The sequence below is a fragment of the Pangasianodon hypophthalmus genome, chromosome 7 (assembly GCF_027358585.1).
Source record: "Pangasianodon hypophthalmus isolate fPanHyp1 chromosome 7, fPanHyp1.pri, whole genome shotgun sequence".
In the NCBI taxonomy this organism is placed as follows: Eukaryota; Metazoa; Chordata; class Actinopteri; order Siluriformes; family Pangasiidae; genus Pangasianodon; species Pangasianodon hypophthalmus.
In genome coordinates this window covers 27174757-27200424 of record NC_069716.1, presented here as the reverse complement: position 1 = coordinate 27200424, position 25668 = coordinate 27174757, and the positions used below count along the sequence as shown (strand labels likewise).

The 25668-nt window shown below is 37.4% G+C and overlaps 3 protein-coding genes across 5 annotated transcripts in view; 2 read left to right on the top strand and 1 right to left on the bottom strand.

Moving 5' to 3' along the window:
* Positions 1 to 5133, top strand: part of LOC113546640 (cyclic nucleotide-gated cation channel beta-1) — a 34838-nt gene extending 29705 nt beyond the window's left edge. The window contains 4 exon segments of the mRNA XM_053235286.1: positions 1093 to 1211; positions 1298 to 1444; positions 1589 to 1781; positions 1988 to 5133. Of these exon segments, the coding sequence (XP_053091261.1) occupies positions 1093 to 1211; positions 1298 to 1444; positions 1589 to 1781; positions 1988 to 2197 (669 nt within the window). The 3' untranslated portion in view covers positions 2198 to 5133.
* A 1610-nt stretch (positions 5134 to 6743) lies between these two features.
* Positions 6744 to 17721, top strand: fbxl9 (F-box and leucine rich repeat protein). 2 transcript variants are annotated; one of them, XM_026946556.3, is made up of 8 exons: positions 6744 to 7074; positions 7488 to 7558; positions 8120 to 8434; positions 9131 to 9802; positions 11138 to 11350; positions 13557 to 13772; positions 14466 to 14683; positions 15726 to 17721. In XM_026946556.3, exons 3-8 carry the CDS (start codon positions 8282 to 8284, stop codon positions 15892 to 15894), a joined length of 1641 nt encoding a protein of 546 aa, XP_026802357.3. In that variant the 5' UTR covers positions 6744 to 7074; positions 7488 to 7558; positions 8120 to 8281; the 3' UTR covers positions 15895 to 17721. The 2 variants fall into 2 exon arrangements, with proteins under 2 accessions (XP_026802357.3, XP_026802356.3); XM_026946555.3 differs by having other exon boundaries at positions 6745 to 7074; positions 7488 to 7589.
* elmo3 (engulfment and cell motility 3) overlaps positions 17389 to 25668 on the bottom strand; it is a 39148-nt gene continuing 30868 nt past the window's right edge. For both annotated transcript variants that reach the window (XM_026946614.3, XM_053235472.1), the window contains 5 exons: positions 24303 to 24415; positions 22856 to 22960; positions 22353 to 22432; positions 21306 to 21386; positions 17389 to 21055 (listed from right to left, as the gene is read on the bottom strand). In XM_026946614.3, coding sequence (XP_026802415.2) covers positions 20843 to 21055; positions 21306 to 21386; positions 22353 to 22432; positions 22856 to 22960; positions 24303 to 24415 — 592 coding nt within the window. In that variant the 3' untranslated portion in view covers positions 17389 to 20842. The remainder of the gene's footprint in view (positions 21056 to 21305; positions 21387 to 22352; positions 22433 to 22855; positions 22961 to 24302; positions 24416 to 25668) is intronic.

The window sequence follows — 25668 nt, the reverse complement described above, 5'->3', positions numbered from 1 at the left end:
AAAAGCTAAGTTTGATAGTTTAGATGGAATAAAGTATCACTGGGAAAATATAATGAATATTCCATAACTTCTCTAGTCATTTCTTCCTAGAAATAAGTCAAAAATAATTACTTATAACTTATTTATCCCTAAAGTGCTCTCTCTCCCGGGTGTTTTCAATGCCTTCCTGCCTCCCAATACATCCTGAGTGATGAGGGATGGTCCTGGTGTGACGTGTTTCTGGAGGCATAGTACTGGTTTAGTTAACAGCTAACATTAGCCAGCTAGATAGTTTGAAGTTTGTGAGTGATAAGAGAAATTATATTGACTTTACACACTGCTAAATGCTGCTAGCTTGTCCCTAGCTAATTATATAGTATATTATTAATGGATCTATTAGTTAGAGTGATAGCTTGTAAGTTCCTGCGAACCAATTACTAAAAATATGTACTGTATATACTATGTACAGTTATTGTATAAAGCATGGTGTCCTGAAACAGTAATAATAAGCAGTTGTTCCTTATTGCATCATCCAGAAAGATGTGACTCAAGCTTGCCTTTTCTGTTGACCCATGCTGAGAAGATTTATGAATTCTCAGGTTTAATCTAGATGAAATCGTAAATCAGAGCAGGTGGACAGGAATGAACTGGTAGCAGACGCTAACCCATTTTCCCTCACATAATATATCCTCTGCATTCAAGTGTATAGGCATTTTTGTCCAGTAGATTTTATTTGCATCCAGTGGAATTGTTGCAGAAAGGAATTAAATATACATATTCTACAGTACATGGAAATGTTTTACCTAAAAGCAACAAGAACAGAGCAACATAATGTCATTTAAGACGTAACCCTAACAACAATCATATAATGGTAGGTATTAGTATTTAAATTAAATAAATTAGCTAAAAAATATATATATATATAGTTTGCAATTTTACACAATTCTTTAATAAGTAAGGAAAACTTAAACAAGGCCTGGCATCCCAACATCAGTAAATAATAAAGCTGGCAAAGGAAAAACCATGTTGTATTTCTGATATTTTATAAGACTGGGACAACAATTGAAGTTACCAGACATTGTACTTATTATGCATTTTATCATCCTGGTGCAGGGTGAAGTAGGTCGAGAGATGTACATCATAAAGTCAGGAGCGGTTCAGGTGGTTGGCGGACCAGACGGAAAAACTATATTTGTGACGCTGAAAGCAGGATCTGTGTTTGGTGAAATCAGGTAAAAACATTTAGCTAGTCATCTTTCATCCATGTCAGTGTAGACCAGAGCTGACCTGTGTTTGTTTGTGTCTCTTTGGCATGAAGCTTGTTAGCGGTGGGAGGTGGAAACCGGCGAACTGCCAACGTCATAGCGCACGGCTTTGCTAATCTCTTCATCTTGGAAAAGAAGGGCCTCAACGAAATCCTTGTGCACTATCCTGAGTCCCAGAAACTGCTGCGCAAGAAAGCAAAGTGAGACACCATGATGATGCCACTGAGCTGATTTCCTCCGTAAAATTGTAGTCTGATTTACAGAGGCGTGACAGGTGACCTCAGTAGTGTGTTGTTTGGGTGGTGCTCCTGTTGCTGATGCCATGGTTTCTGTGTCTTGTGAAGGAAGATGCTGGCAGATAAGAAGCCGGAGAAAAAGAAAGAGGAGGAGAAGGAGCCAGTGCGGGTGATTCCTGCGCGGACAGAAACCCCTAAACTGTTAAAGGCCGCGCTGGAAATGACTGAGAAAACGGGCCTGCGAGGCACAATGGCCAAGCTGAAGAGAAAAAAGAATAACAAGTCCTGTGTTTCATTGCAGGTATACACACACACACACACACACACACAGCCCATTTCTCAATAAAGGTAAGAGAGCTTTCCCATATTCAGTAAATCACCACAACTCTGACCAGGATAAGGCGTTCACTGAAGTTAAATGAATGAACTTGTTTAGCTCCAGCTTAACCTGTATTACATGACGATATACTGAAGTTTAATCCACTCTTTCTTCTTTCTGCTGTCCAGCCATCTGTCTCTTCCTCAGTGCTACCTGGCTCTCCGATCGAGAGGCAGCACTCGGAGCGAGAGGCCGATGTTCTCTCGCAGATCTCGGACAGCAGTGTACAAGGACCTCCCATCAGCCCCTCCGGCCACAAAGAGGAGAGCCGCTCAGTGCGGGAAGGACCAGCGCTAAACCAGAGAATGATAGTGGGGAAGGACAAGACGGATGAGTAACCCGGAAGAGTATTAGGTGATGAGGTAACAAAGGTATGAAGGGGTCAACTGGGTCATTTTCCATCTTCATTTTCCTGTAGAGAGAGTCTGGGTGGATTAATATACTGTATAATGATATAAAAATGTCATCTTTCACTTAAAAAAACACTTGGTCTATATTTAACTGCTGGGATTAAATCTTTTAACCCATGAGATCATTTAGGTATCAGGTAAGAAGGGCATCTTCACATGAAACATGATTTGTACTGTGTTCATATTGCTTTGTTTTAAGAAAGGGCTCAAGAGACCAATCAACTTAATTCCATAAATAAGGCCAAGGTTGGAGTTGGTTTTATTCCAGGTTTTTATTTCAGATTTTCAGGCATGTGAATACCAAAATACATATTTTCCAAAGTACACTTTTTGTGTTTGTTCATGTTATATTATATTATATTATATACAAATGAGTGCAAAAGTTTGTGCACCTTCAGGAACTGAATAGGACAAAAAGTAATAATTTGTAGCAGCAAAAAAAATTTAGTATATATTATGATATTAGTAGTGGTAAATCCTCTAACGCTCACCTCTCAGCATTATATTTGTTCTTTAAGTCCTTAAATTTTGTACGAATTGTCCCCCAAAGCACGTTCCATGTGATGCCACTGCTTTATATCTGTAATACTTTTGAATATTTGATCTGTGTTTTCCTTGAAAGGTCATTGTTAAGGTAATAGGTGTCAAATGTCTCACTCATAAAGCTGAATTGTCCATGAAAGAATTGTTTCATTAAAGTAAAACACAAGTGTGTGTGGAGTTAATAGATCTGGCAATCATGGGTGTATGGTGAGAGAGAACAAATTTATAATTATATAATTTAATGCAAATTATTTTCACAAATTTATCATTTGTATCATCTCCAGTTCAGTTCAGTTGAGACCCAGTGTGATCGTTAGTGACCTCTATGATGATTTAACACACAGACTTAACACACAGACTTTACAGCGTGCCTGCACACTGTCATTATTCCCTTTTTCCTCACTGCTGGCTTTACCTTCGGAGTTAAAAATATAATTCCAGTCCATATATAGTGCACCGCTTTAATATATTTTGCTAGATTTATTTATATAGTCCAGTCTTCAGGTTTAAACTCTGTCTGTCTGCGAAATGTCCCACCATGTGCCTTAATGAGCCCCAGTCATTGTCACGTTCCCTGCATACTTTCACATCCTCCTTAAAAGAACACCACGACCAAAAATTACACACATACCATAGTCTGAATTCATTCCCTATTCACCTCCTAGTGCACAAATTGGGCTGCAGCCGTTTTGTAACGTTTTCCGAATTCTTATTGGAGATGGATGATATCAGGGATGGACAAATCTATAGTCTGGGAACTTGGAACAAACAGATTTCATATCCAGGCCATTAGTTTTTTTCTAGTTGCCCCATGGATATGTACTACATGTTCAACAACCAGTGAAAGAAAAAAAATCTACTCCTTATTGACATTTGCTTTTTCTTATCATTTGGTATGTAGCTACATTTAAACTTAATGTGCTTCACAATAGTGTGACACACCACAGTGCTGTTCATATACTCGTTTGTTTCCCTAATTATTGTCTGTATTAATGCACCTAATACACCTAGCTCACATGCTCATAATACATTACTACACTGCATTAGCTACACTGAAACTTCCACTTGCCCGATTAATGTTGTACTGGGGAATATTGTGAATCACAGTTTTTTTTAAGGTCTCTTTAAAATTTGATGATTCTTACAGGGTTAGGACACTTTTTTAAGAACAAGCTGCACGTTTAAGGACAGTCACAGCTGAATGAAGGCCTGAGACAGAGCGCACTTGGAAAACATTTTCACATCTAATTCACTCATTGAGGAGGAATGATGAACGCTCACTGAGGTGTGAACCTCGAGCAGACTTTCCTACTTTATAACATCCAGATGTTGAGGAAAAACAGGGCTGGGTGTTACTGATATATTAGTTTGACAGACTGTCGTTAATAAGAGAGAAATATGTACAAGGGTTTTATAACGAGGAACAGATGGTGGAAATGTTTTAAAATGAAATATCCCAAGCAGTTGCCTTCTTTTTTCACACCTACTTTTGGTAAATTTATTAATTAATAAATTAATTTATTTATTTAGTTGTTTTTGTTGCTTGTGAGAACATTGTAGATATATGAAGTCAAACTTTTTTTTAATCATACACTGCAAAAAAATATAGTTCAGCAAATAAAAATATCTGGAATATAGGCAAATTCAACTAATACTTTCTTTATTAGATTCATTTTCCAAAAAAAAAAAAAAAAAAAAGTATTAAGCCTATGCTCTTATTCTGTTGGTAGATAATTTTACTTATTTAATGTGTTTATTTCCAGAAAGCCTGAAATGAGGAAATATATCTAGAAATAGGCTTAATGTTCTTCTATTTGACAAATAATAATCTCATAGTGAGAAATATTATCCAGGACATCTTGCTGAGATATGCTATCAATTTTTGCAGTGTAGACAGCAGTATGTGCAGATATGCTTATTTCCAATTAGTTATATTATTTCGTAGAATATTTTTGAGACAAAAAAACATTTTCACTGTCATTTTTAAACCTGGTTGTAAATATTATATAGTAATGTATTACATATCTTTAATTATGTCTGATTTCGTGAAGTGATTATTTAATTCTGTAGTCATTTGTGATCTACAAGGAAATATTTTTTATATTCTGCAAGAAAAGTGTATATCTCACTCTGTGGATGGTACATAGATTAAACGCATCCAACCAGCAACGTACACTGCCTCAAATGTAGATATTATTAATAATCATGAATGACATATTAGGACAACTCTGTGTCTGAACACACTATTTTTGTCACTAAACTTCTCATTATGTAATGAATTTGTCATCTGTATTTCAATAAATTGTGGTTATTACATTAAATTATTTGTCTGTATGGCTTTTTTGTTCTTCAGAAGGATTGATTTATTAATTTACTCTTAAACTTTTAAACATTTCTTTCTCATTAATTCAAACACAAATGTTTATTGTCATAGACACAGAGAAGCAGGTTTGTACTGTACAGTTAAATTTTTCCCGTACATCTTTGTATAAAAAGATAAATATTATCTTTATCTTTATTTTTATTATATTTAAATAGTATATTAATTTTATACATAAATATTCTTATAAAACATTTATTTATAAAATTGAATTCAATTTTCATGTCAAAATTCACTATGATTTATTATGCCTTAGAATTCAATTCAGTTTTGTTTGTATACATTACCACTTTATAAAAATTCTGGATGTAGATTTATTTCCTAAGAAGCAAGCCAAATGCATCAGTGGCAAAGACGAATCCCTGAGAGGACATGAGGAAGAAACCTTGAGAGGAAACCAGGGAAATAATTCTTCTATCATCGACTGCAGTTGAACCAAAGAATGTACAAAATAGTTGCTTTGGGAACACCTAATGTTTTTGTGATCTCTCTCCTAATGATGGCTTGCTTCACTGGCAGTGGCAGCTCATTGGACTTCATACTGAGAGATATTGAAATCAACTCTAGACCCTTTATCTGCTTACTTGTAAGTGAAGTAATAAGGGAATAAGACATACCTGGCCATGGAACAGCTGAGGAGACAACTGTCTGAGGTTGACCACAGATATAAGGTGCTGTAATTCCTACACCATTCACCTGATTTGCCTTAAATTAAATCTGAAAGTATACACTTGGAGCTCATTCATTGTTTCAACTTACATTTACATTTATGGCATTTCAACTCCAATATACTGTGAATATTTATGTACCTGACGGTATACACTGCCAAGAGATTTCTGACCAATTAATTGGAGTTCATCCAGATTGTAATATCATGGATACAGGAGGTAAAGTAAGAGTGGAGAGGAATTGTGGGACTAGACCTGATATAATACAGACCTTGAATGAGTGCAGTAATACTGTGATTATTTGTTAGGGCCAGTGAGCTTATTATTTCTGAGGTTTCCACCAGAACACATTAGATTCAAGCTGATATTATTTATAGGCTGACTGAGTTTAGATATTGGGGTTTGGGTTTGGGTTGAGTGAAAGTGAGCAGTTAAACAAGAACTCAAGAAGAATGGTGGGTTGTGATTTCTACTTCTGTAAATAAATAAATAAATAAATAAATAAATAAATCTTTGAGAACTACTGGATTGGAGGAATAAATAGAAGGGACACTGATTAAACATATGCTGCGGTTTAAATCTATCTGATATTTTACAGGTTCCTTCTGCAGCATTAACTGATCTTTTAATTTTTGATTTTTGACATTCTGGTGAATCTCAGTTGACGTCATCAGTCTCAACTTGTAAATGTGGGTAAAAAACAAATTTAATATATTCGTGTAAAGGACAAGGCTTATTTATTACAGCATTTGAACTAATTTTATTATTATTATTTTTTTTTTTTAAAAAGTAGTTTAAACCCACGCCATCTGGCGGAGGAAAATAACAACAACAGTAAACTTAGACAGGAAGGAGGAACTCCGTTACCCAGCAACACTTCCGGGTGTCTGCACGTGATACCGTGTCACGTGATCTACCGGTAGTCATTCTAATGTGTACCTTTCAACCTCGTTTATTGGCTTATTATTATCATGTAAACCGCTGGATTCAGTGAACACCGGAGCAGACCGACTCGAGGGTGTGGTCACCATGTTGGCTTTGGTCAAAACAGCGAATTAATTAACAAAGGATCAGGAAGAAGCTTCTTTATGGATTTGGTTGGTGTTATTTGACATCATCTGGCACATGGTGTGAGTCAGAAGGACGCTGTGAACTTTTCCCCATGCAGGTGAAATCACTGATCAGTAATGGAGACTCCAGCATTGCCACATGAGGTGAGTCTATCTGAGAGTGACAGGATTAAAGCAGCTGTAAGCGATTTTTAAGAACACCCCAGCTAGAGTAAATGATAAAATACATATTCTGAAGCACTGTAACTGACACAAGCAACATCAGAATCTGCCATGAGAGACTGTACACACTGTACACAGCCATGAGCATGGCCATCATCGCAGAACAGCTTTTGGATCGCCTCAGTTATAATATTGATAAATTAGAGTTTTTGTATGTAGATACACTGGGGTGATGGGGTGATGGGGTGATGGGGGGGGGTGCAAACTTTTGCTTTCAAATGTTCCTGTAATACAATACCACTTTCTAAATAAACACAGGATTGCGAGATGAGACAAGTCAAGGAGAGGAACTGCAGATGTGCTGTAATCATGTGGATCTGTTCCTCTTGTTACAGGTCATTTCCCACATTCTGAGCTTTCTTCATCCATCAGACCGAAAAGAAGCCTCGCTGGTCTGCAGGAGCTGGTATGAAGCAAGCCGAGATCATCAGTTTCAGGTTATTTGCTGAATCTGAGTTAGTAATATTAGAAATTATTTCTGTATCTGGAGGAAAACTGATTAAAAAAGAACAGGATCAGTCTAATGGAGAGATTTGACAGATAATTAAAACTGGTGCCTGATGATGTATTTATTGTATTCTGAATGAACATAACGTGCTGCTGTACCTTTATTTTAACATAATAGTGTATGTTTTCAGTTTTTATTTTATTGTAATGTTTAATAAGCAAAACAAAAACAAATATTAGAAGGAGTTATTAATTAATCCTAGCAAGTGTTTGTATGTAAAGACCAGTTAGCCATGCAGATGTGCTTGTGATTCAAATGATTAATTGTAAGGTTTTGATGCTTTGTCTGCAAAACTAAAATGTTATACAAGTAAATATCTGTAATGCTAATCCATGTCCCAGTTTTACATTTTATGAATAAATGTCTGTCAGCATTAACATCAGCATCAGCAGATGTGTACATGGCACATATCTGAAATTCCCATGTTCCTAATTTTTTTTTTTTTCTCTCCACATTCAGAAAAATGTCACATTCAGGTTCCCGGTTTGTGCATCTTCGTTAGCGTTTATCCGTGGTCTCGCTCGCCGGCATCGATGCAGTCTGATCATCAGCCATGTGGACGACTCCAACCTGTCACGTCAAGTGCTGGAGGAGGTCAGAGTTCACCACGGGGCTCGGCTCATGGGTCTGGCACTGCCCCGGAGCAGCATGATGGAGTCGTCCCTCCTGAAACTCCTGCCGTGCCTGACCGGCCTGCGCAAGCTCGACCTCAACGGTCTCGACAGTCTCTTCATGTCAGGAGCTTTCCTGAGCCGTGAGGAGCATCGACAGCAGGTCAGAGCTTCAATCATCCATCATTATTCATCAGAAACGTACAGAAAACATTTACCCAGAATAAGTAATATTGCTCGAAATGTCCAGTAGCAGTATGAGAGCTTGTGCTTGATCTTACTGCAAGCACCATGAGCTCCATCAGACCTGATTAACCCTGTAAACTCTCAGCTGGTTATTCAGGTGGTCATTCAGATGTGCTTTGTGATCTGTGTGATATGTAGGTCCAAGACTGTGGAATATATACCTCTAAGTAATAACCACCCCTGAGGTTAAGGGGTTAAACAGTTATGGGAAAATTTTACTCAGAAATGCTGATGCTGCTAGAAATGTCAAAAATCGAATGCAGTAGTAACACGGCGCTGGTGTCTTGCTAAATTCTACTTGCTAGTTAGGTCTGCCGAATTCCATTAAAACTGCCTTTATATTATTATTATTATTATATATTGAAAATCATATATATATATATATATATATATATATATATATATATATATATATATATATGGAGATGTAATTCATCAAACATATGTACTGCTTTTCAATTATATTAAAGCAAATCTTTAAAGATGATACTTAAATAAAGTAACACAATATAGCTACTTAAGTACTTTCCACCTTAGTTTAATTATTATTTTTAAAAAAATCCAAAATATTATTTGAATATTGTAACAGCTCTGTTTGCTAACATGTTTATAGGTTCGTACGGCTCTGAAGAACCTGGAAGAATTGGACCTGTCTGACCTGCGCTACCTCTCAGACCTCACCTTTAATCATCTAACAGGCTGCACTCTGAGACTCCGTCATCTAGCGCTGGCTGGCTGTCACATCGCTTTTGAGTTTGATCCGTACCGAGGCTGCGCGGTGGGCCTGGGCTCGACAGCCATGCTGTCGCTGAGGAACCTGCTCCGGCTCCTCCAGGATCAGAGCGCCACGCTGCGCAGCCTGGACCTCAGCCGCACCTCCATCACCCCTGAGTCTCTGCGCTCGCTGGCTCGAGTCCCCGGCCTCCACCTGGAGGAGCTGAGCCTGTCCGGCTGTAAGAAGCTCACCGATTACTCCATCGAGCAGCTCTGCAGGCACCAGAGAGGCCTCCACAAGCTGGACTTGAGCGGCTGCACGGAACTGACGAGCCGCAGCGTGCTGGCTATAGGTGCTGAGATCAAACAGCTCCAGAGTCTCTCGCTGGCCCGCGTCTGGAGGATTACAGAAAAAGGGTTGGCAGATTTAATGTTGCTGCCCGCACTGAGCTCACTGGACCTGGCTGAATGTGTTAATGTGAGCGGAGTGGAGCTGGTGAAGGGCCTGTCGTCCCCACAGCCCAGAGCTCAGCTGGAGAAACTCAGCCTCAGGAACTGGACCTACATCCGGGTGAGCACTGAGGCCAGGATTTAATAAGATCCAAAACAAAGAGTACAATCTGATAAAGTGGACATGTGCTGGAAGGTCTACAAAAATATAACAGTTACAATGAAATTAAACCTGACAGCTGAGGACAGTAAAACAAAAACAGAAGCATACTTGACATATAGTAAAATCATTTCTTCTGTTAGCATTTAGTAAAAAGTAAATAATCCTAACAAAGTAAAGTCCCTTTATACCTCATAAAATAATTAGTCAGAATTAAGAGACTTTCAGAATCATTCCCAAATTATGACTTTGCGTTACCTTGATAAAGTTTATTTAAATTCTATAAACCCCACATGTATGCCTAACACTGCTTAAAGGTGTGAGACTCACTAAAAACTTCAAAAATACAATCAGAGTGTGTTTCGTCACAAGCTAAACCTTTCAGCAGACTAGTTAAAAAACATTAGAGATGGCACGATACCACTTTTTCTTTTACCGAAACCTTGAGTATCAGGCGATACTGATTCAATATTGTTTTCTTTAAAAACTGCAAATATTTCCAGTTTTAAAAATTGGAATCTTTGCCATTTGTTATAGAATCTGATATTTGATATGTTGTCTTCAATATCCGATCCACAGTTTTTTTTTCGGGTTTCTTCCCGATACTGATTCTCGGTATGGGAACAGTGCCGTGTCTAGTTTAAGTCATAACGTTGAGGAACTTTCTGATTATTTTGGGACCCTGGGACATAATTTTGAGAAATTGTCTTGTTATTGCTTATTAAATCATTTTATTTTGTCTGTGAAAATCAGAAACAGGTTTAACAGGTGCAAATTTAATACATGCCGTTCAGTTGTATTTATTCACACATTTGATTGTCATTACCGGCTGCAGTAAATCACACAACGGATGCACAATTAAACCAGTTGCATTGACTCCACCCTGTATTTTCCACTTTTACATAGAAACACCCCAAATTACATATTCATTAAGGTAAACACGCAAAATGGACATGTTATACGTTTTTCAGGAACCCCTGAAGACTGTGCCTCTGATGTACAAATGGTGTTTTGCAGAGTCGTGTATTGACAGAATTTAACAACTCTCCTCAGACTTCCATCAGTTTCGAATGAACAGGTTTTCCGTTTCTGTTCTTTTTTTCAGTAAAGGGAAACGTGTTGAAATCTACAGATTGAAAAACACTAGAGGATTTCTGTTAGCTGTTCATTCTTCACCAGCTACTGGCTATACTAGTATTACTATTGTGCCATGTTTTCCACAAGGTTTTGCCTTGCATTATGGCATTACGTTTTTTTTTCTGTGTATTAATGGATTCTGCTTGTTTTTCACTCCAGGACGTTTGCTCGCTAGCTCAGTTGTTGACGTCCAGTCTGAAAGAGCTGGATCTGACCTCCTGCGCTGTCCTCACAGACTCGAGTGTCCGCGCCATCGCGTCCTACCTGCCCGGGCTGCAGGTGCTGCGTCTCGGCTTGTGTAAGTTGATTACAGACTGGGGACTGCTCGGAATGGAGCAGCCCAGCGATGGCAAAGAGCCCAGTAAGCATCTGGTAAGAATAACAGCAATATATTATACACGCTTCTGTGATTCTGACCAATACCAAGTATCATATCACAAAAAACAATATGGGGGGAAAATGATCATCTCTCTGTGTTTAAAACAGATACAAGTCAGTTATTATATTATTTTATGTTTTAACAGCATTTTACAGGCTTTGAATATTTGTTGGTGTTTCCTCGCTGTTAAAAATAATAATATTCCTGTGACAGAAAACCGAAATTTACAGCTTGACCTCTGACTATTGCAAAAGAGTCTAACATGTTAGCTGTGGTTAAAACAAAAACTTACATCAAAAATCGCCCCTTTACTTTCAAGGAACTTATAAAATAGCTTACAATGTGAGAGTCTTAGCTGGGCAGCAATGACAGAAGTAAAATGAGATTAAATTATAAATAGGTGAGATGAAATTAAAAAATTACACCTTTGTGTTTTCTGTTCCACTGATTTTTTAAAGTAATAAATGACTAAACGACTCACAATTTGACCATATAGTGCAGTACAGAGGGTGGAGACAACGCATTATTTCATTGCCTATGTAGTAGATGGTCACGTGCACCTGACCATCACACCCATATGTGTTTGATGAACATCCCATTCCAAATTTATTCCTCTTTGCTGTTATAATAAGCTCCACTCTTCTGCGAAGTCTTTCCACTAGATGTTGGAGCGTGGCTGTGGGGATTTTTTTTGTTCATTCAGCTACAAGAGCATTAGTGAGATCAGGCGCTGATGTTGGTGAGGAGGTCTGGGGTTCAGTCAGTGTTCCAGTTCATCCCAAAGGTGTTCAGTGGGGTTGAGGTCAGGGCTCTGTGCAGGACACTCGAGTTCTTCCACTCCAACCTGCACACACCATGTCTTCATGGAGCTCGCTTTGTGCACAGGGGCATTGTCATGCTGGAACACGTTTCAGCCTCTTAGTTCCAGTGAAGGAAAGTTGTAATGCTACAGCATATAAAGACGTTCTATACAATTGTGGGCTTCCAACTTTGTGGTAACAGTTTGGGGAAGAAAAACATATGGGTGTGATGGTCAGGGGTGCACATACTTTTGGCCATATAGTGTATCTATTGAGCAGGAAGGTAAAGACAAATTGCTGAATACTAAATAGAGTAACGAGTACCAACATAATTAACGAGTACTAAAATTATTTCTGTTTTTGTATAAGCTGACTGTTTGGAAGAGTCTGAAGTTAAAAATGCATTTCTAAGATATTGTAATAATAATAATAATAATAATAATAATAATAATCAGTGTTTTTTAAAAAAATCTTTTGTAAATAATTTTTAAAATACTTTTTAAAATGCTATAAATAAATAAATAAAATACTTTATGTAATGTCTGCAAAAATTATCATCAAACAGTTTTAACAAACTGCAGCGGTACTGTATTGTTGGGAAATTGTTCGCAAACCGGGTTTTCTCAATACATATATTTTTTTATCCTTTCACTTTGAAAGTAGTTTATTTTTCTGGACATTTTTAGACACATATTTTTAATTCAACACCACTGCTTTGCTGGCAGCTGGTTATGAAATTTGATACATATGATACATATTGTGTATCGTCTACGGATGTCGTGAAATATTGATATATGATATATGAATATATGAATATGATATTTTTGTAATATCGCCTACCCCTGTGTTGGACACCAGTGTGTTATCAAGCTGCATAAAAATTGCAAAAAGTGTCTTAGGGGAAATATCTGAATTGAGCTAGCTTCATCATAAACTGTCAGTAGTTGTAGTTTCATCAAGTCTCATTAAGTGTACAGAATTTATTCCCACATTAGTAGTAGTATTGAACTTTTGATACTATGTGTAATACTGGTGAGCTTCATGTAAGGAAAACCCCATATGTTCAGCTGTGTGAGATTTAAAATTAATTCCTAGAGCAAACTAAATATTGTCTGATTTGATCACAATGGCATCCAGATTATTGTGGGTTTAACAAGCACGCTATAGTTTCATAATTTAAACCTGAACATTGATCATGTGCTTGTAGTACAGCTGTGCATGCTTTCATGATTGCACCTGCAATTAGTTTCATAAACACTCAGATCTCAAAGTGTGTTCAAGGTAATGAATGTACAGTATAAAGGGTAAAAAAAAAACATTATGATATGAATGTTGCACTCTAGTTTTAGTTAGATTGTATAAAACGCAAAGAACTAATCCGTAACCCTTCACCACATAGCAGGAGGAAAAAGGGCTGAGCTTTACCCGGACTTTCGGGAACATGGGTTTCTTTCAGCCTCCTAGAATGCCGTTCGATGAGAAGCCACGTCTGGTCACTGAGGAGGACCTGGGCGCCTTCAGGGAGCAAGAAGGAGCCTCTCTGCGGGCGATCCAGGGTCTACAGGAGCTGGACCTGACCGGCTGCTCCAAACTGACAGACGCCAGCATAACGCAAGTGTGTGTTACTGCAATCACCAGACAGTCAGTGCGGTCAGTTAAACATAAATGACTGTCTGTATATGATCAGTATGTTCAGGATTCATTTCCTTAGGACAAATTATATAAGAACATAAGTGTTAAGTGTTTTAAGTGCAGCATGATAACCTTTATTATAACAAAAAATGGACAAATAGTGGAAAAGGAAAAAAATACTAATGGTAAAGATTAAAAAAGCAATACATATAAGGGGTTAACTGAGGTCTTGTTATTTGTTTAACTAAAAGTGTACTTTATAATAAGGATCTCAATAATTTGTATGACAAGATTTTACTCAGGGATTAGAAACAAATTTCCTTTTCATTTTGTTTAGTTCTGAACAGAAACAATACTGTCACGTTCCCACTCTTTAGCTGCAAACTGTTAGGATGAAATAAAGGACAGTTAATAATGTTCTTTATAAATGATAGCCTTTGCAGTAGCACAAGCTTGTTATTATTGTGATGCAGACACAAAATGTCACTTATAAAATACATGCAAGTGAATTTGGTTCGGATTACACGTAACCAGCCGAGTAAACAATTACAATTCTTACAATACAGTAAGTACAAATCTGCCATCAGAATCCATTCATTAAAATGGGGATTGATGAAAACATTAACATTAGCGCACATACAGTGCAGTATTCTCAGCCAGGTCCTTGTTGCTCCAGGTGCTGCGTTTCCCCATGCTCCAGCGCCTCTCTCTCGCCATGCTGCCAGAGATCAGTGACGAGGGCGTGGCGTCTGTGGCTCTTCACTGCCGCTGCCTGACCAGCCTGGCGCTGAGCGGCTGTTCCCGGCTCACAGACGAGGGTCTGGCTCGCGCCCTGCCTCACCTGCACAGACTGCAGCGTCTGCAGCTCGCCTACTGCGACGGCATCACAGACAGGTGAGCTGGCACAAACCTACACCAAACCTACACTTACTGACCACTCTATCAAGATCACCTTCCCTACGGATCACCTTGTAGATGCACAATCCCTGACTGTAACCCTGTTTTTTTTTTTTCATTCTCAGCACCGCAGTGATGCTGTTGTTTCTTTTCCATGCCCTGATCTCATTAGTCACCTCGTAGGTGTACATTTAGAGCTCATCTTTCCCATGTACGGCGTGTTAGGCGTTAAGTGAAGGTGTTGATTAATTTTCTGTAACAGCAGCTCTGACAGTAGTGTAGCTGCAAATGCGCTCGTTCTGATACGTTACCGTTTCTATAGCAACAGCTCGTTCACAGGGACTCTACATAATAACTGTAGTTGTTTAACAACAGAAAGTATATAGACATTGTCCTGGTGAAGATTTCTGTAAGGAGATGTTTATTTGACATTTATGAAAGGCGACTTCACTCAGCTTTGAGATGAAGCTTTAACCTTTCTGACTTCAGGCTGCACTTTTGTCTTATTAACTACAAGAGAGAGAGAAAAAAGAGAGAATCATGATAGAACAACTTTTTATAACATGATAATAGGAATTTTCAGGGACATTCCACAACATTAAATGTGACAATAAATTGATTTTAAAAAATGACGTCTTTTTTTAATAAATAAAAAATGGTAATTGATGGTCAGTTAATGTGGTATAAGAGGAATAAAACACATCAGGACGTGCTGTTATTGGAAAATATTCAACTTCAGAGTGGTAACAGTAACTCCGCTTCATCACACGACCTTGTCATTGATTATTTTCCTATAACAGCACACCCCTAAGTGATTTGTTCCTTCCAGTGCTGCTGTTAGCAAAAGGTGTTCGGTGGGTGGATTGTCTCATGGTGCGCTATGGGGGTCTCTGTCCATCACACAAACTGTGCATAGCAACAGACAGCTACATCTACTTATATATATATATATATACACACACACACACACACACACACACGTAATGTAGATTTGGCTTTGTGTTTGTGTTGTTTTATTGTCTTTCACATGTTCCACCAGGTCCCTGAGCCTCATAGTCCAGCACTGCAAGAGACTGAGGACGCTGGACATCTCCAAGTGCAGAGGTATTACTGTAACTCAGGTGGACTTCCTCCAATCACATCTCCCCTTCCTGGAAAACGTGCAGTATCGTTCTGTGGGCGGAGCGAACTTAAACCTCGTGCTCTGATTAACGGGGTTGTTGTGTGAAAAAGTTTTGGTACCACTACAACGTTACAACGTACATTTTAAACATTTGGATGGTACTTTGATGAGGCGTTTCTGCTCACTGACTGACGCCATATTGTTACATTATGCAGGTGTGTGTAGAGTAAGTGGAAGTGTACAACTAAAGCATGGACCAACAAACCATCCACACTTCATCGCTGTTATTTCCCCCTCACTCGTATGCCGACAAATCCTTCTGTGCTTCTGATATTCCCGCCTCCTGTGCACGGATCGGCTAGTTGTTCTGACACACAAGCATTCAGACGATACGACAGGTGAAAACTAATCTGTAACACTTTCTATGAAGGTCATAGCTACACTGATCTATGAGCGTATTCATATGATATAAAGCACCGATAAGGTTTTTCTACACATGGTTATATCGAGGTTATTTATCAATATAAAATGCATGACACTTTATAGCTATCTGCATTATGCATTATGAATTGTTAGCATGATGTATTATAAGTAGTGTTCACGACACATTATAACACTTTGTAAAGTGCATCGCAAGAACTGCCTTTTTTTCCTTTAATGAATTATACCAGAAAGATGAGCAGGAAATCATTCTACAAAACTTTACAGTTTGTCAGCGTGTGTACGACTAAACATAATGCACTAATGACGTGAGCCAGAATTTATTAGGTGTTGGCGATATAATACGTCATAAACACTGCTTATAATTTGTAAATGCATTTTAATCACTTCTATAAACTGTAGTGTCTTTTCCTAAATAGTTATAACAATGTGTATAATGCCACATGAATGCATTATAACCGTTTATGAATGCATTCATAGGTCATTATAGAAGTGGTCTTAATAGAAAGTGTTACTAAATAATCGACTCAAGTTTTGGTTTTTTGGTCGCTAGGATAATGTGACAAAAGACTATTTGACAATGTTTTTTTTCTCTGTTAATTTGCTTTATGCATATAATGTCGAAACATGTTTCCCCAAAGAGATTCCTAGCTTCTTTTGTTTTTGCACATAAACTCTAAAAGGTAAAATATGTAAAATAGTACCTTATGCACTTGAAATGCCATAAACAAATGGCTTTTAAAATGTTCCTTTTTAATTAAAAAGGAAAATTTATACAGTATATGTAATGCTATACCTATACAGGTATGAGATCTTTTTTTTTTTTTTTTTTTTTTTTAAAAAGGACAGGCATAGAGCAAATCAGAGAAATTCATGTTTCTAACCTTACATACTACTAAACAAGTCACTTTTAATCAACATTTGAACAAACATTTCAAAGAATACACATACTATTAGGGATGTTTCTATATTTTAATGATTAAGAATTTGATACAAAAAAAAAATCTCCATCGTGTTCAGACTTTACAGTATAACGTAAAGTACATCTCAAAAAAAAAAAAAAAAAAAAACACCCACTTTTTTGTTGTTTTATGTGAACAGCTATTTACAGTATGGTGAGTCATCCAAACAAAAGTGATTTGCTTTTTTTTTTTTTTTTTTTTTAATTATTATTATTATTATTATTATTATTATTATTATTAAATCAGAGATGCAGATGATTTGTGCCTGGCAGTGATGGTGCTCAGCTGAAATGTGTACACAGCGTGTGGAAAGATTGCCATCGGTATTAAATACAAGTGTTTTTACTGCCGTTAATCAAATAGCAAAACCACAGCGTACTGTACCAGAGGATTTTTATTTATTATGTATTTAATTATAATTTTGAATAAATATATCCATCAGTGGCAGCGATTCAAAAAAAAAAACTGGCAGCAAAGTAGCGCTGTAAACCTCAGACTTTCACACGATACGATACGAAACAATACGATACGATTTTTATTCATGGAAGCGATCTGATATTTGGTAATACCACAAAATCTGTTCCAATGCAATACAACACATTTCCATTTGATTTAGTAGGATCGATATAAATCAATCTATGCTGAATGTGCTGGGGTGAATATGAATTATTTTTCCCCACACACCAGCTGTTTGTCCTTTTTCGATAATAATCAGTTTGTGATTAACTTGTGATTAAGCGACGCCTTTTAAATCAGTGCATCGAAGCAAATCATCAGATTGTTACACAACAAAGTAAGGCTGCTTTCACACTAGCCATTTTTTTCAACCTGCTGCACAACTTGTGTGATTATAGACAACAATTCAGCCAGACTGCAAGATTTGGATCACAGTAAACATCCCAAAACTAACAAAATTATCACGTCTAGTTACTTTGCACCATTAAAACATTACCTTTGAAATATCTCTGACTGAACATATTAATAAGCTCCTAATATAAAAATATATTTACTCACTAACAGGACTATTTTTTTTTCCTCGTAGCGCTGTGCTCCCTGAATTTCGAATGCCCCTTACACTTTTTTTTTCGGAAAAGCTGAACTTTTTTACTTTAGGGATCGTTTTTTTTTTTTTTTTTCTGGTAAAACTTGCACTGATGGTTGAGGGGAAAAAAAACACCAAGTGTGAAAGCAGATTAATTACACTGAAAGCATTAATGAAGGTCCCACATCAGACTTACACAATTTCCTGTAGCACTTAAGTCTTTAACTGATGTGTCAAACTGTCTGTAAATAACTACAGGACTGTGCAATATATTTAGGCACCCTCATTTCTTGATAGAAATTTCATTTCAGATGATTATTTTGTGTTATCTGTATCAGTGTGTTGATTAAAAAAGTGCTGATTCCCGAAATGATTTCCAAACGTTTATTTTACAGAGTGTACAGTGTTTGTTGATTGATAAAGAAAGTAAGATATTAAGGAAATATTAAGGAAAGTATGAAGCTTAAGATAAGCTCCCGAGTTCCTGAGGGATCTGACGCTGTTTCAGAGACGAAGGTTCACCACATTAGTCTGGTGTAGTAGTTTTATATTTTATATAGCTCATATTTTAGTTTTTCATGTCATGATTTTGGAAGCATCTTCGCATTAAAGTATTTACAGAACATCTAAAGATTTTTTTGCACACTGCTGCACATTATTAGTTTTATTTGTCGAGTTGTTGTATAGAAACATATCACTCTTGCTGTTAGTGTTAAAGCACCGTGCCAACATTCTATTGTCCTTGCAAGATAAAATTAAAAAACAGTGAAAAATATTGGTCAGATCTACAACGGTGCTTTTTTGTATGATTTTTGACCACTATTATAATTCAAATGTGCAGAAAAATTTCAGACATATTGCAAAATGCACTATTATTATTATTATTATTATTATTATTATTAGGTGCCAAGTACCTCATGATGTACCATTAAAACACTATTTTCTGTTCGTACCAGCTGTTAATATTAAAGTCCACCGCAATAGCTGCTCACACAATAATTACACAATATTGTTGTATTTTGTAGAAGATAAAAACCATTTCAGTGCCTCATCAAAGTGTAAAATATTGCATATTTATTACCATCAGGTAATATTCACACTGTATATCATTGGGTGTTTAAAGAAACTCTTATTTAAGCCCTCTTTGAGATCGAGAAATTTCCCTGAAACATTAAAACTAGCCGTTTGTAATGTTAGCGCCCCCTGCTGCCCGACTGACCCCCCCCAGATACTCCATTAAACTTTAAATAAATTGCCATTTAAGGAAAGAAAATTGAGAGTTGCCATTTAAGGAATAAGGGCAGAGTTGAGCAGTTTGTTTTCCAGCTGGGGGCGGAGCTAATTTCAGGGCCGGAAAAATGTAAACAGAATCTTAAAGTGAAAAAACTAGACATATTCGTTGCATAGCAATATTGTGAAACAATTTTTCTACGGTATCTGTGAAATTATATTTTCAGCACAGGTGTAGCACAACTTTTAATCATTACAAACTGCAGCTTTAAGTGATGACTGACAAGTTGTGTGATTTTAAGCCTTTAAATGTGCAATTTCTGACAAGTAACAGTGTGTTCACATCATTTTGGAATCATGGTAATTACAACACATTTAAACACTTACTGAAGATGAAAGAATGAAGAATGAAAGAACCCTTAATTATCTAATGAAGCCTAAAATAACTCTTGAAGAACCCTTTTTTTTTTCTTAAGAGTGTAAGTACCGGTTGGGAAATGTGTAACATCACGTTATAAACCACGTACCTGAAAACTGCAGCATTTAAACACAACACAGGTCCATTAAACATTCCTGATTATTATCTACTTCTAACTGTATAGTGTTATATTATTATTTTTATACTATTGCTTTCTGTTTGAAAGACAGTACAGTGCTGTTGTGCACGTTTCCACGGTAACAACACATTTCAGAGTAGAACCTTGTAATTACCGTAATTCCAATATAACATGAACACATGATATTTTTGTAAGGAAACAGCTATATTTCGCAGAACACGGCACTTTCTCAGTAGAAGTAGTTCGGATCTAATTGACACATCAAAAGTGTGACGTTCCTGTGTCCATGCTACAGCCGGGCTATGACGTTTATGCCAGGACTATTTGTGTTGATTTGAGGAAATTTTCCGTACAAGTGTAATTTCTAAATCCCAATACAGAACCTTCGCAGCACAAATGGGGCATTCGAGTACCTTCCTGCAGTCCAGTTTAAGGCAGATTAAGGAAGTAAGTTTAGATGAAGAAATTAGATGAGTGCAGTACCATTAGGAAAGGGTTATTAAAAAAAAAAAAAAAGTTTAGATATTATATATATTTATATGTATAAAATACACCCTTGCAATGCCTTGAGCATAGAAATCGACTGTCTCTCAAAAGAAACCTCTTTCAGAACCACTTCAGTCGACTTTCATCGTCATCCCGCAGTGGGCTTTTCTGTCTGGTAAAGTGTCATACCAAACCCCAGTCTTCACACTCGCTGCCCCTCGGCTCCATCACTCATCTCCCGCTGAGTTTTTTCTCGTTCGTCGACTCTCTCGGGTGGAGCAGGAGGAGCAGGACGTCACGCCCCGTCGCCTGGCCTTAATGCTCCGCCTGGCTGAAGTCGTAGCAGAAGTTGAAGTTGCTGGGCGGTTTGGGGATGGGCGGGGCCGAGTCGGGAATGGGGACGTTTTCCAGGTCCAGGAGGCGGAGCTTGATCTCCATGGAGAGGAGGATCTCCAGCTCACTGCGCATGGACTCACTGCTCATCTCCTTCCCCAGGAGAACATTCAGCCCATCCGTCCACAAGCAAAACTGAGGAGAGAGAGAGAGAGAGAGAGAGAAAGAGAGAGAGGGAGGGGTAAAGAAGGATGGAAATGCTTTTATAAATGCCTGTAATATATATATATATATATATTTTCCCCACCTCTTCAGCACCATCTCTAAAATTTTCCAACTCTGTCGTAAGGAACGAGAGAGAGAGAGAGACAGAGAGAGAGAGAGAGAGAGAGAGAGGGGGGCTGAAAAATGGAATGGGCTAATGGAAAGATGAAATTTCACTCACATCTGTTCTGGAGGAGGCGACGAAATTCAAGCTGTACTCCTCAACATCATACGTAATGCTGAACGCCAGATCCAACATCTCCTGCAGGATAAAAAAAAAAACCACCATTACTATGCTTTTGAGGCTCAGAATGTGTACTTTATAGAAAGTCAAGGAATGTCAGCACTAGACACGTCTTAAAGCAATCCAAAACTAATCCATCAGTTTTTTCAGATAAATTAGAGCTAAAGTTAAAGCTAGTGTTTTTCTAATGCTTTTTTTAAAAATGTAGATTACAACTTAATTCGCTGTGATTTTACACCAGATATAAAACACTTCTAATATAAAACACTAACTTGCAATTTAATTCCACGGCTGGAAAAACAATACAAAAACCATATTTCATGTATATTTCACCATTTCGACGGATCTCTGTGCGTACGCTGCCTCAACAGCTAACAACGTTCCATATTATCCACTGTGTGACCCCGTCACGCCAAATCATTTTAAAGCAGATTATATTCCGTAAGAAAAATAAATCTACACCAGATTCAAAAAATTCCTGAAATGCCTGAAATCTTGGACTACTTTAATCAGAACTGAAGGCAATATAATATTTGTGTAAACATTTAAACAAACTGGACACCATGTTAACTGTTTAACTGTAAACTGTGGCAGTTCCACAAAAAAAGCAACAGAAGTGCCTTCAATTTAACCCTCATCAGTAAATCCAAATTGTATAAATATACTACTTATAACCATTACATGCCTGTAAACCTCCATTTTCTGTCCTTCATTTGCACACTGAAACATGACAATCTCATTTTTTCATTATCACTATCACATCAATATCACTGCTATGGTGATAATCTCATAAAAAAATAAAAATGAATTTTTGGTGACTTTAATAATTACTATTTCTTAACATGTATCTCAAACAATCTGATACAAAAATGTCACACAAAACAATCATTTTCATTCCAAAAACAGATGTTTCTGTTAAATCGTATTTACAGGTTTTAAATTTAGCTAAAAGTACACATCAGGAGAAGGAAGAGGGAGATGGACCTTGGTTTGCTTGCCCTTGTTATCTTTCATGTGAGGACAGTCTTTTCCGATAAGCAGGGCTTTAATGTCCGCCACAGGAACTGAGGAAAAAAAAACAGAAAAACAGAAAAAAGTCAAGCATCTGATCACAACATTTCAGTGCAAAAGTTTGTATCCCCCATGGTTTCTATTTAAAAGGAAGAATGTTCCTTGTTTTTTTTCCCCACTAACTATTTATGGAAAAAAAATTAAATGTTGGTGTGTCCTGCAACAAGAGAGCAAAGAAGCACAAAAGATTTCAGTTTTTAGAAAAAGGGTGCACCAAAAACTTTTGTTTAGATACAAACGTTTAAACGTCATTTTATTAAATGATAATCTCACACCAAATTGGTCTCATTGAATTTGTCTGAGGGGTGCACACACTTTTGCACTCGCTGTAACACTGTGCTCTTCGGTAAATTCATGCACCATAATGCAGTAATTCACTGAATAAATGTGAAGGACAACGTGCGAGCGTCACTCACTCTTGTCCTGCAGACTCTCGATGGATGGCATCTCCGTCTCCTCCTCGACATCTCCATAGTGCAGGACTTTGTGGTTAGGGGACAGCCGACAGTACCACAATTTATCTGAAATTATCAGTGATAATGCGACCAATCAAAACAGGTCACTGGCGCAACAGAAAAAAAGCGTTTGTCATATCGTTAGAAGACTGAGTTCAAATCCAGGGCCAGGAACTAAGGGAGTAAAATAGGTCATTCTCTCTGAGTGGGATGGGCATACTCTCTCTCCCCTGTCAATCACAAAGACACTAGCCAATCTTGGGTGTCTGTGAGCACATGTATGTGGAAGAGGGCGGATAACTCTTTCCTCTGAGCGTGTTACGCCGCCCTGTGATGCAGCACGAGCAGCAGTCGGAAAGCAGTCAGCATGCTCAGAGGAGCATGTGTTAGCCTTCACCCTCACTGGTTGGCAACTGGCATATGAGAGGTGAGAGCTGGCTGGTGGGAACTGGCCAGTGACCAAATTGGAGAGAAAATAACAAACAAAAAAACAGGACACAATCATATGATCTTCAGGCAAAAAGTAGGGGGGTCTATATTTTTCTCTTTATTTGTGACAAATTGTGGAGTGCCAATATTTCTAGCAGCATACAGAAATCTGTCTGAAAGGGGTCAAATTTAATCTTTTGAATGAGCTGATGAAATCAAACAAAATTTTTTAATTGTAAATAAAATATTAAATCAGCTGAAAAGACTTTTTTTCAAACCAGTGCTTGACATTTTCTGGGATTTGTGATGTAAACATATTATTATTATTATTATTATTATTTATGAGAAAGACCTTGCATACTGAATTGTATTTTTAAAAAGCTATAGAATGTAGTAAGCTTGTTCCTCTGGTAGCTATTAGCAATACACTATTCGTCCACTAGAGGGCGTGCACAGCGATCTCACTACTCGTCTCCCTGAATGAGCCGTTTTGTATGCAAAACTCTCTTGTGCACAAGTCACAAAAGCAGAAAAGGCAGCTATTTTGTCTGTTTTCTGAAAATTAAAGTTACAGTAAGCGATATATTTTTTTGAGTCACAATTAAGTGATTACATTTGCGTGTGGCACGATTTCCGTACACTGTCCGATGGAAACAGAATTGAAAGCAGCTCACAGTGAAATGCAATGAGGTTTATTTCTTTTAAAAGGTGGACTCACTTCAGACATACATTAAATTCATCATTAATTGTTAAAAAGACGTGTGTGGGGTTTTTTTTTTAACAAAAAAAATCAGATGGCTTAAGAACAGTAAAAAAGGGGAAGGGGATTTGGGGAATAGGCAAAGTTCAAACTAAAGAAAAAAGTTCAAAGTAAAAGTTCAAACTAAAGGGGGTGTGTGCTTATAAAGGTTGAAAATCTTGAAGCTGGTCCTACTCTCTGGTGCTCTGGAGGGATCGTGTGTGAAGGAGAATTTCTCACCTTGTCTCCGGCGGCTGCTGATTTTGCGAAACAGAGTGCCGTGACACAGACGGTTCAGTCTCTGCTGCCTGATCAGCTCCAACAGCTCTGGCTTCAGACGCTCTTTCAGCTCACTGCACAAATGAACACACACACACACACACACACACACACACACAGAGCAATCTATTAAAGCCCCTCTGCCTTAAAGGGATGGTTTGGCAAAGAAATTCATTTTCCTCAAATGCTGGAAAATCAGCAAAGACCTGTTTGGTGTCAGACATCTGGTTCTTTAGTTTTGCACTGGAGACTAGAATTTATCTCACCCAAAATGTCTTCCACTAATACATGGACAAAATTTTATACCCATTCTTCAAATAACATTCGTAATCTCATTTTAAAAGACAACAGACTATATTTACACTTTTATATTATCACATGCATCACCTTCTACTTTTTGCTACAAGTTCTGGTTCTAACTTTGGGACCTTGTGCCTAGTGTGTGTGTAATGATGCCATAATGCCCCGAGGAACAAAAGTGATGCCGGTCATTCAAGATGGCCGCCTCTATTATATTACACAATTCAGCTACACAATAGGGGTGGGCTGATATGACAAAAATATCATGATTCTCATAGGCATTTCTCCGATACATGATATGAATAACGATATATAGAATAACGTTTCTTTTTTCTAAAGAAACTTCCAGAAAAACTTTAGAAAACTTGGTTGATTATATCATGCATACAAAAATAAATGATTTTTACAAATATAAAAAAACTTTATAAATGAAATTGAAAGGATAAAAAAATATTAAAATCTGTAAAGATCTTAATATTTTACAATTTTAAGTACAAAATTTACCAATAAATACCAAAAACAAAAAAAACAAGCACTTCTATTCATTAAAAATGAATAAAAACTTATCACGATATACTTGGTATCTTAAAAAAAAGCATACTGGGATCTAATTTATCACAATACAGATATTATATCGTCATATCGCCGGTGAAGCACACGGTGAAGTTTTGTTCATGTGTATAAATTACAGCGAGTCCCAACAGCTGTGTCGTAAACCACATCACTGAAGAACTGGAGTCATTTTAAAGCAGATATTTACTGAAAAGCTCCATTAAACCATTAAACTCAGAGCTCAGGTGCAAAACTAAAGAATCAAATATCAGACAACAAATATGTCTTGGCTCTCGGACTGCATTTAGGGCAAGCAGGAAATTATGTAAATTGAATTTTTGTGCCAAACTACTCTATTACATTCACACCCAAAATACTGCACATCTGCAGTGTAAGGGATCTACTGAACACTTGCTACCTCTAATTCAGTCCTAAGCAGCAGTTACTGGGGTGAACAGTAGTTTAATAACATTAA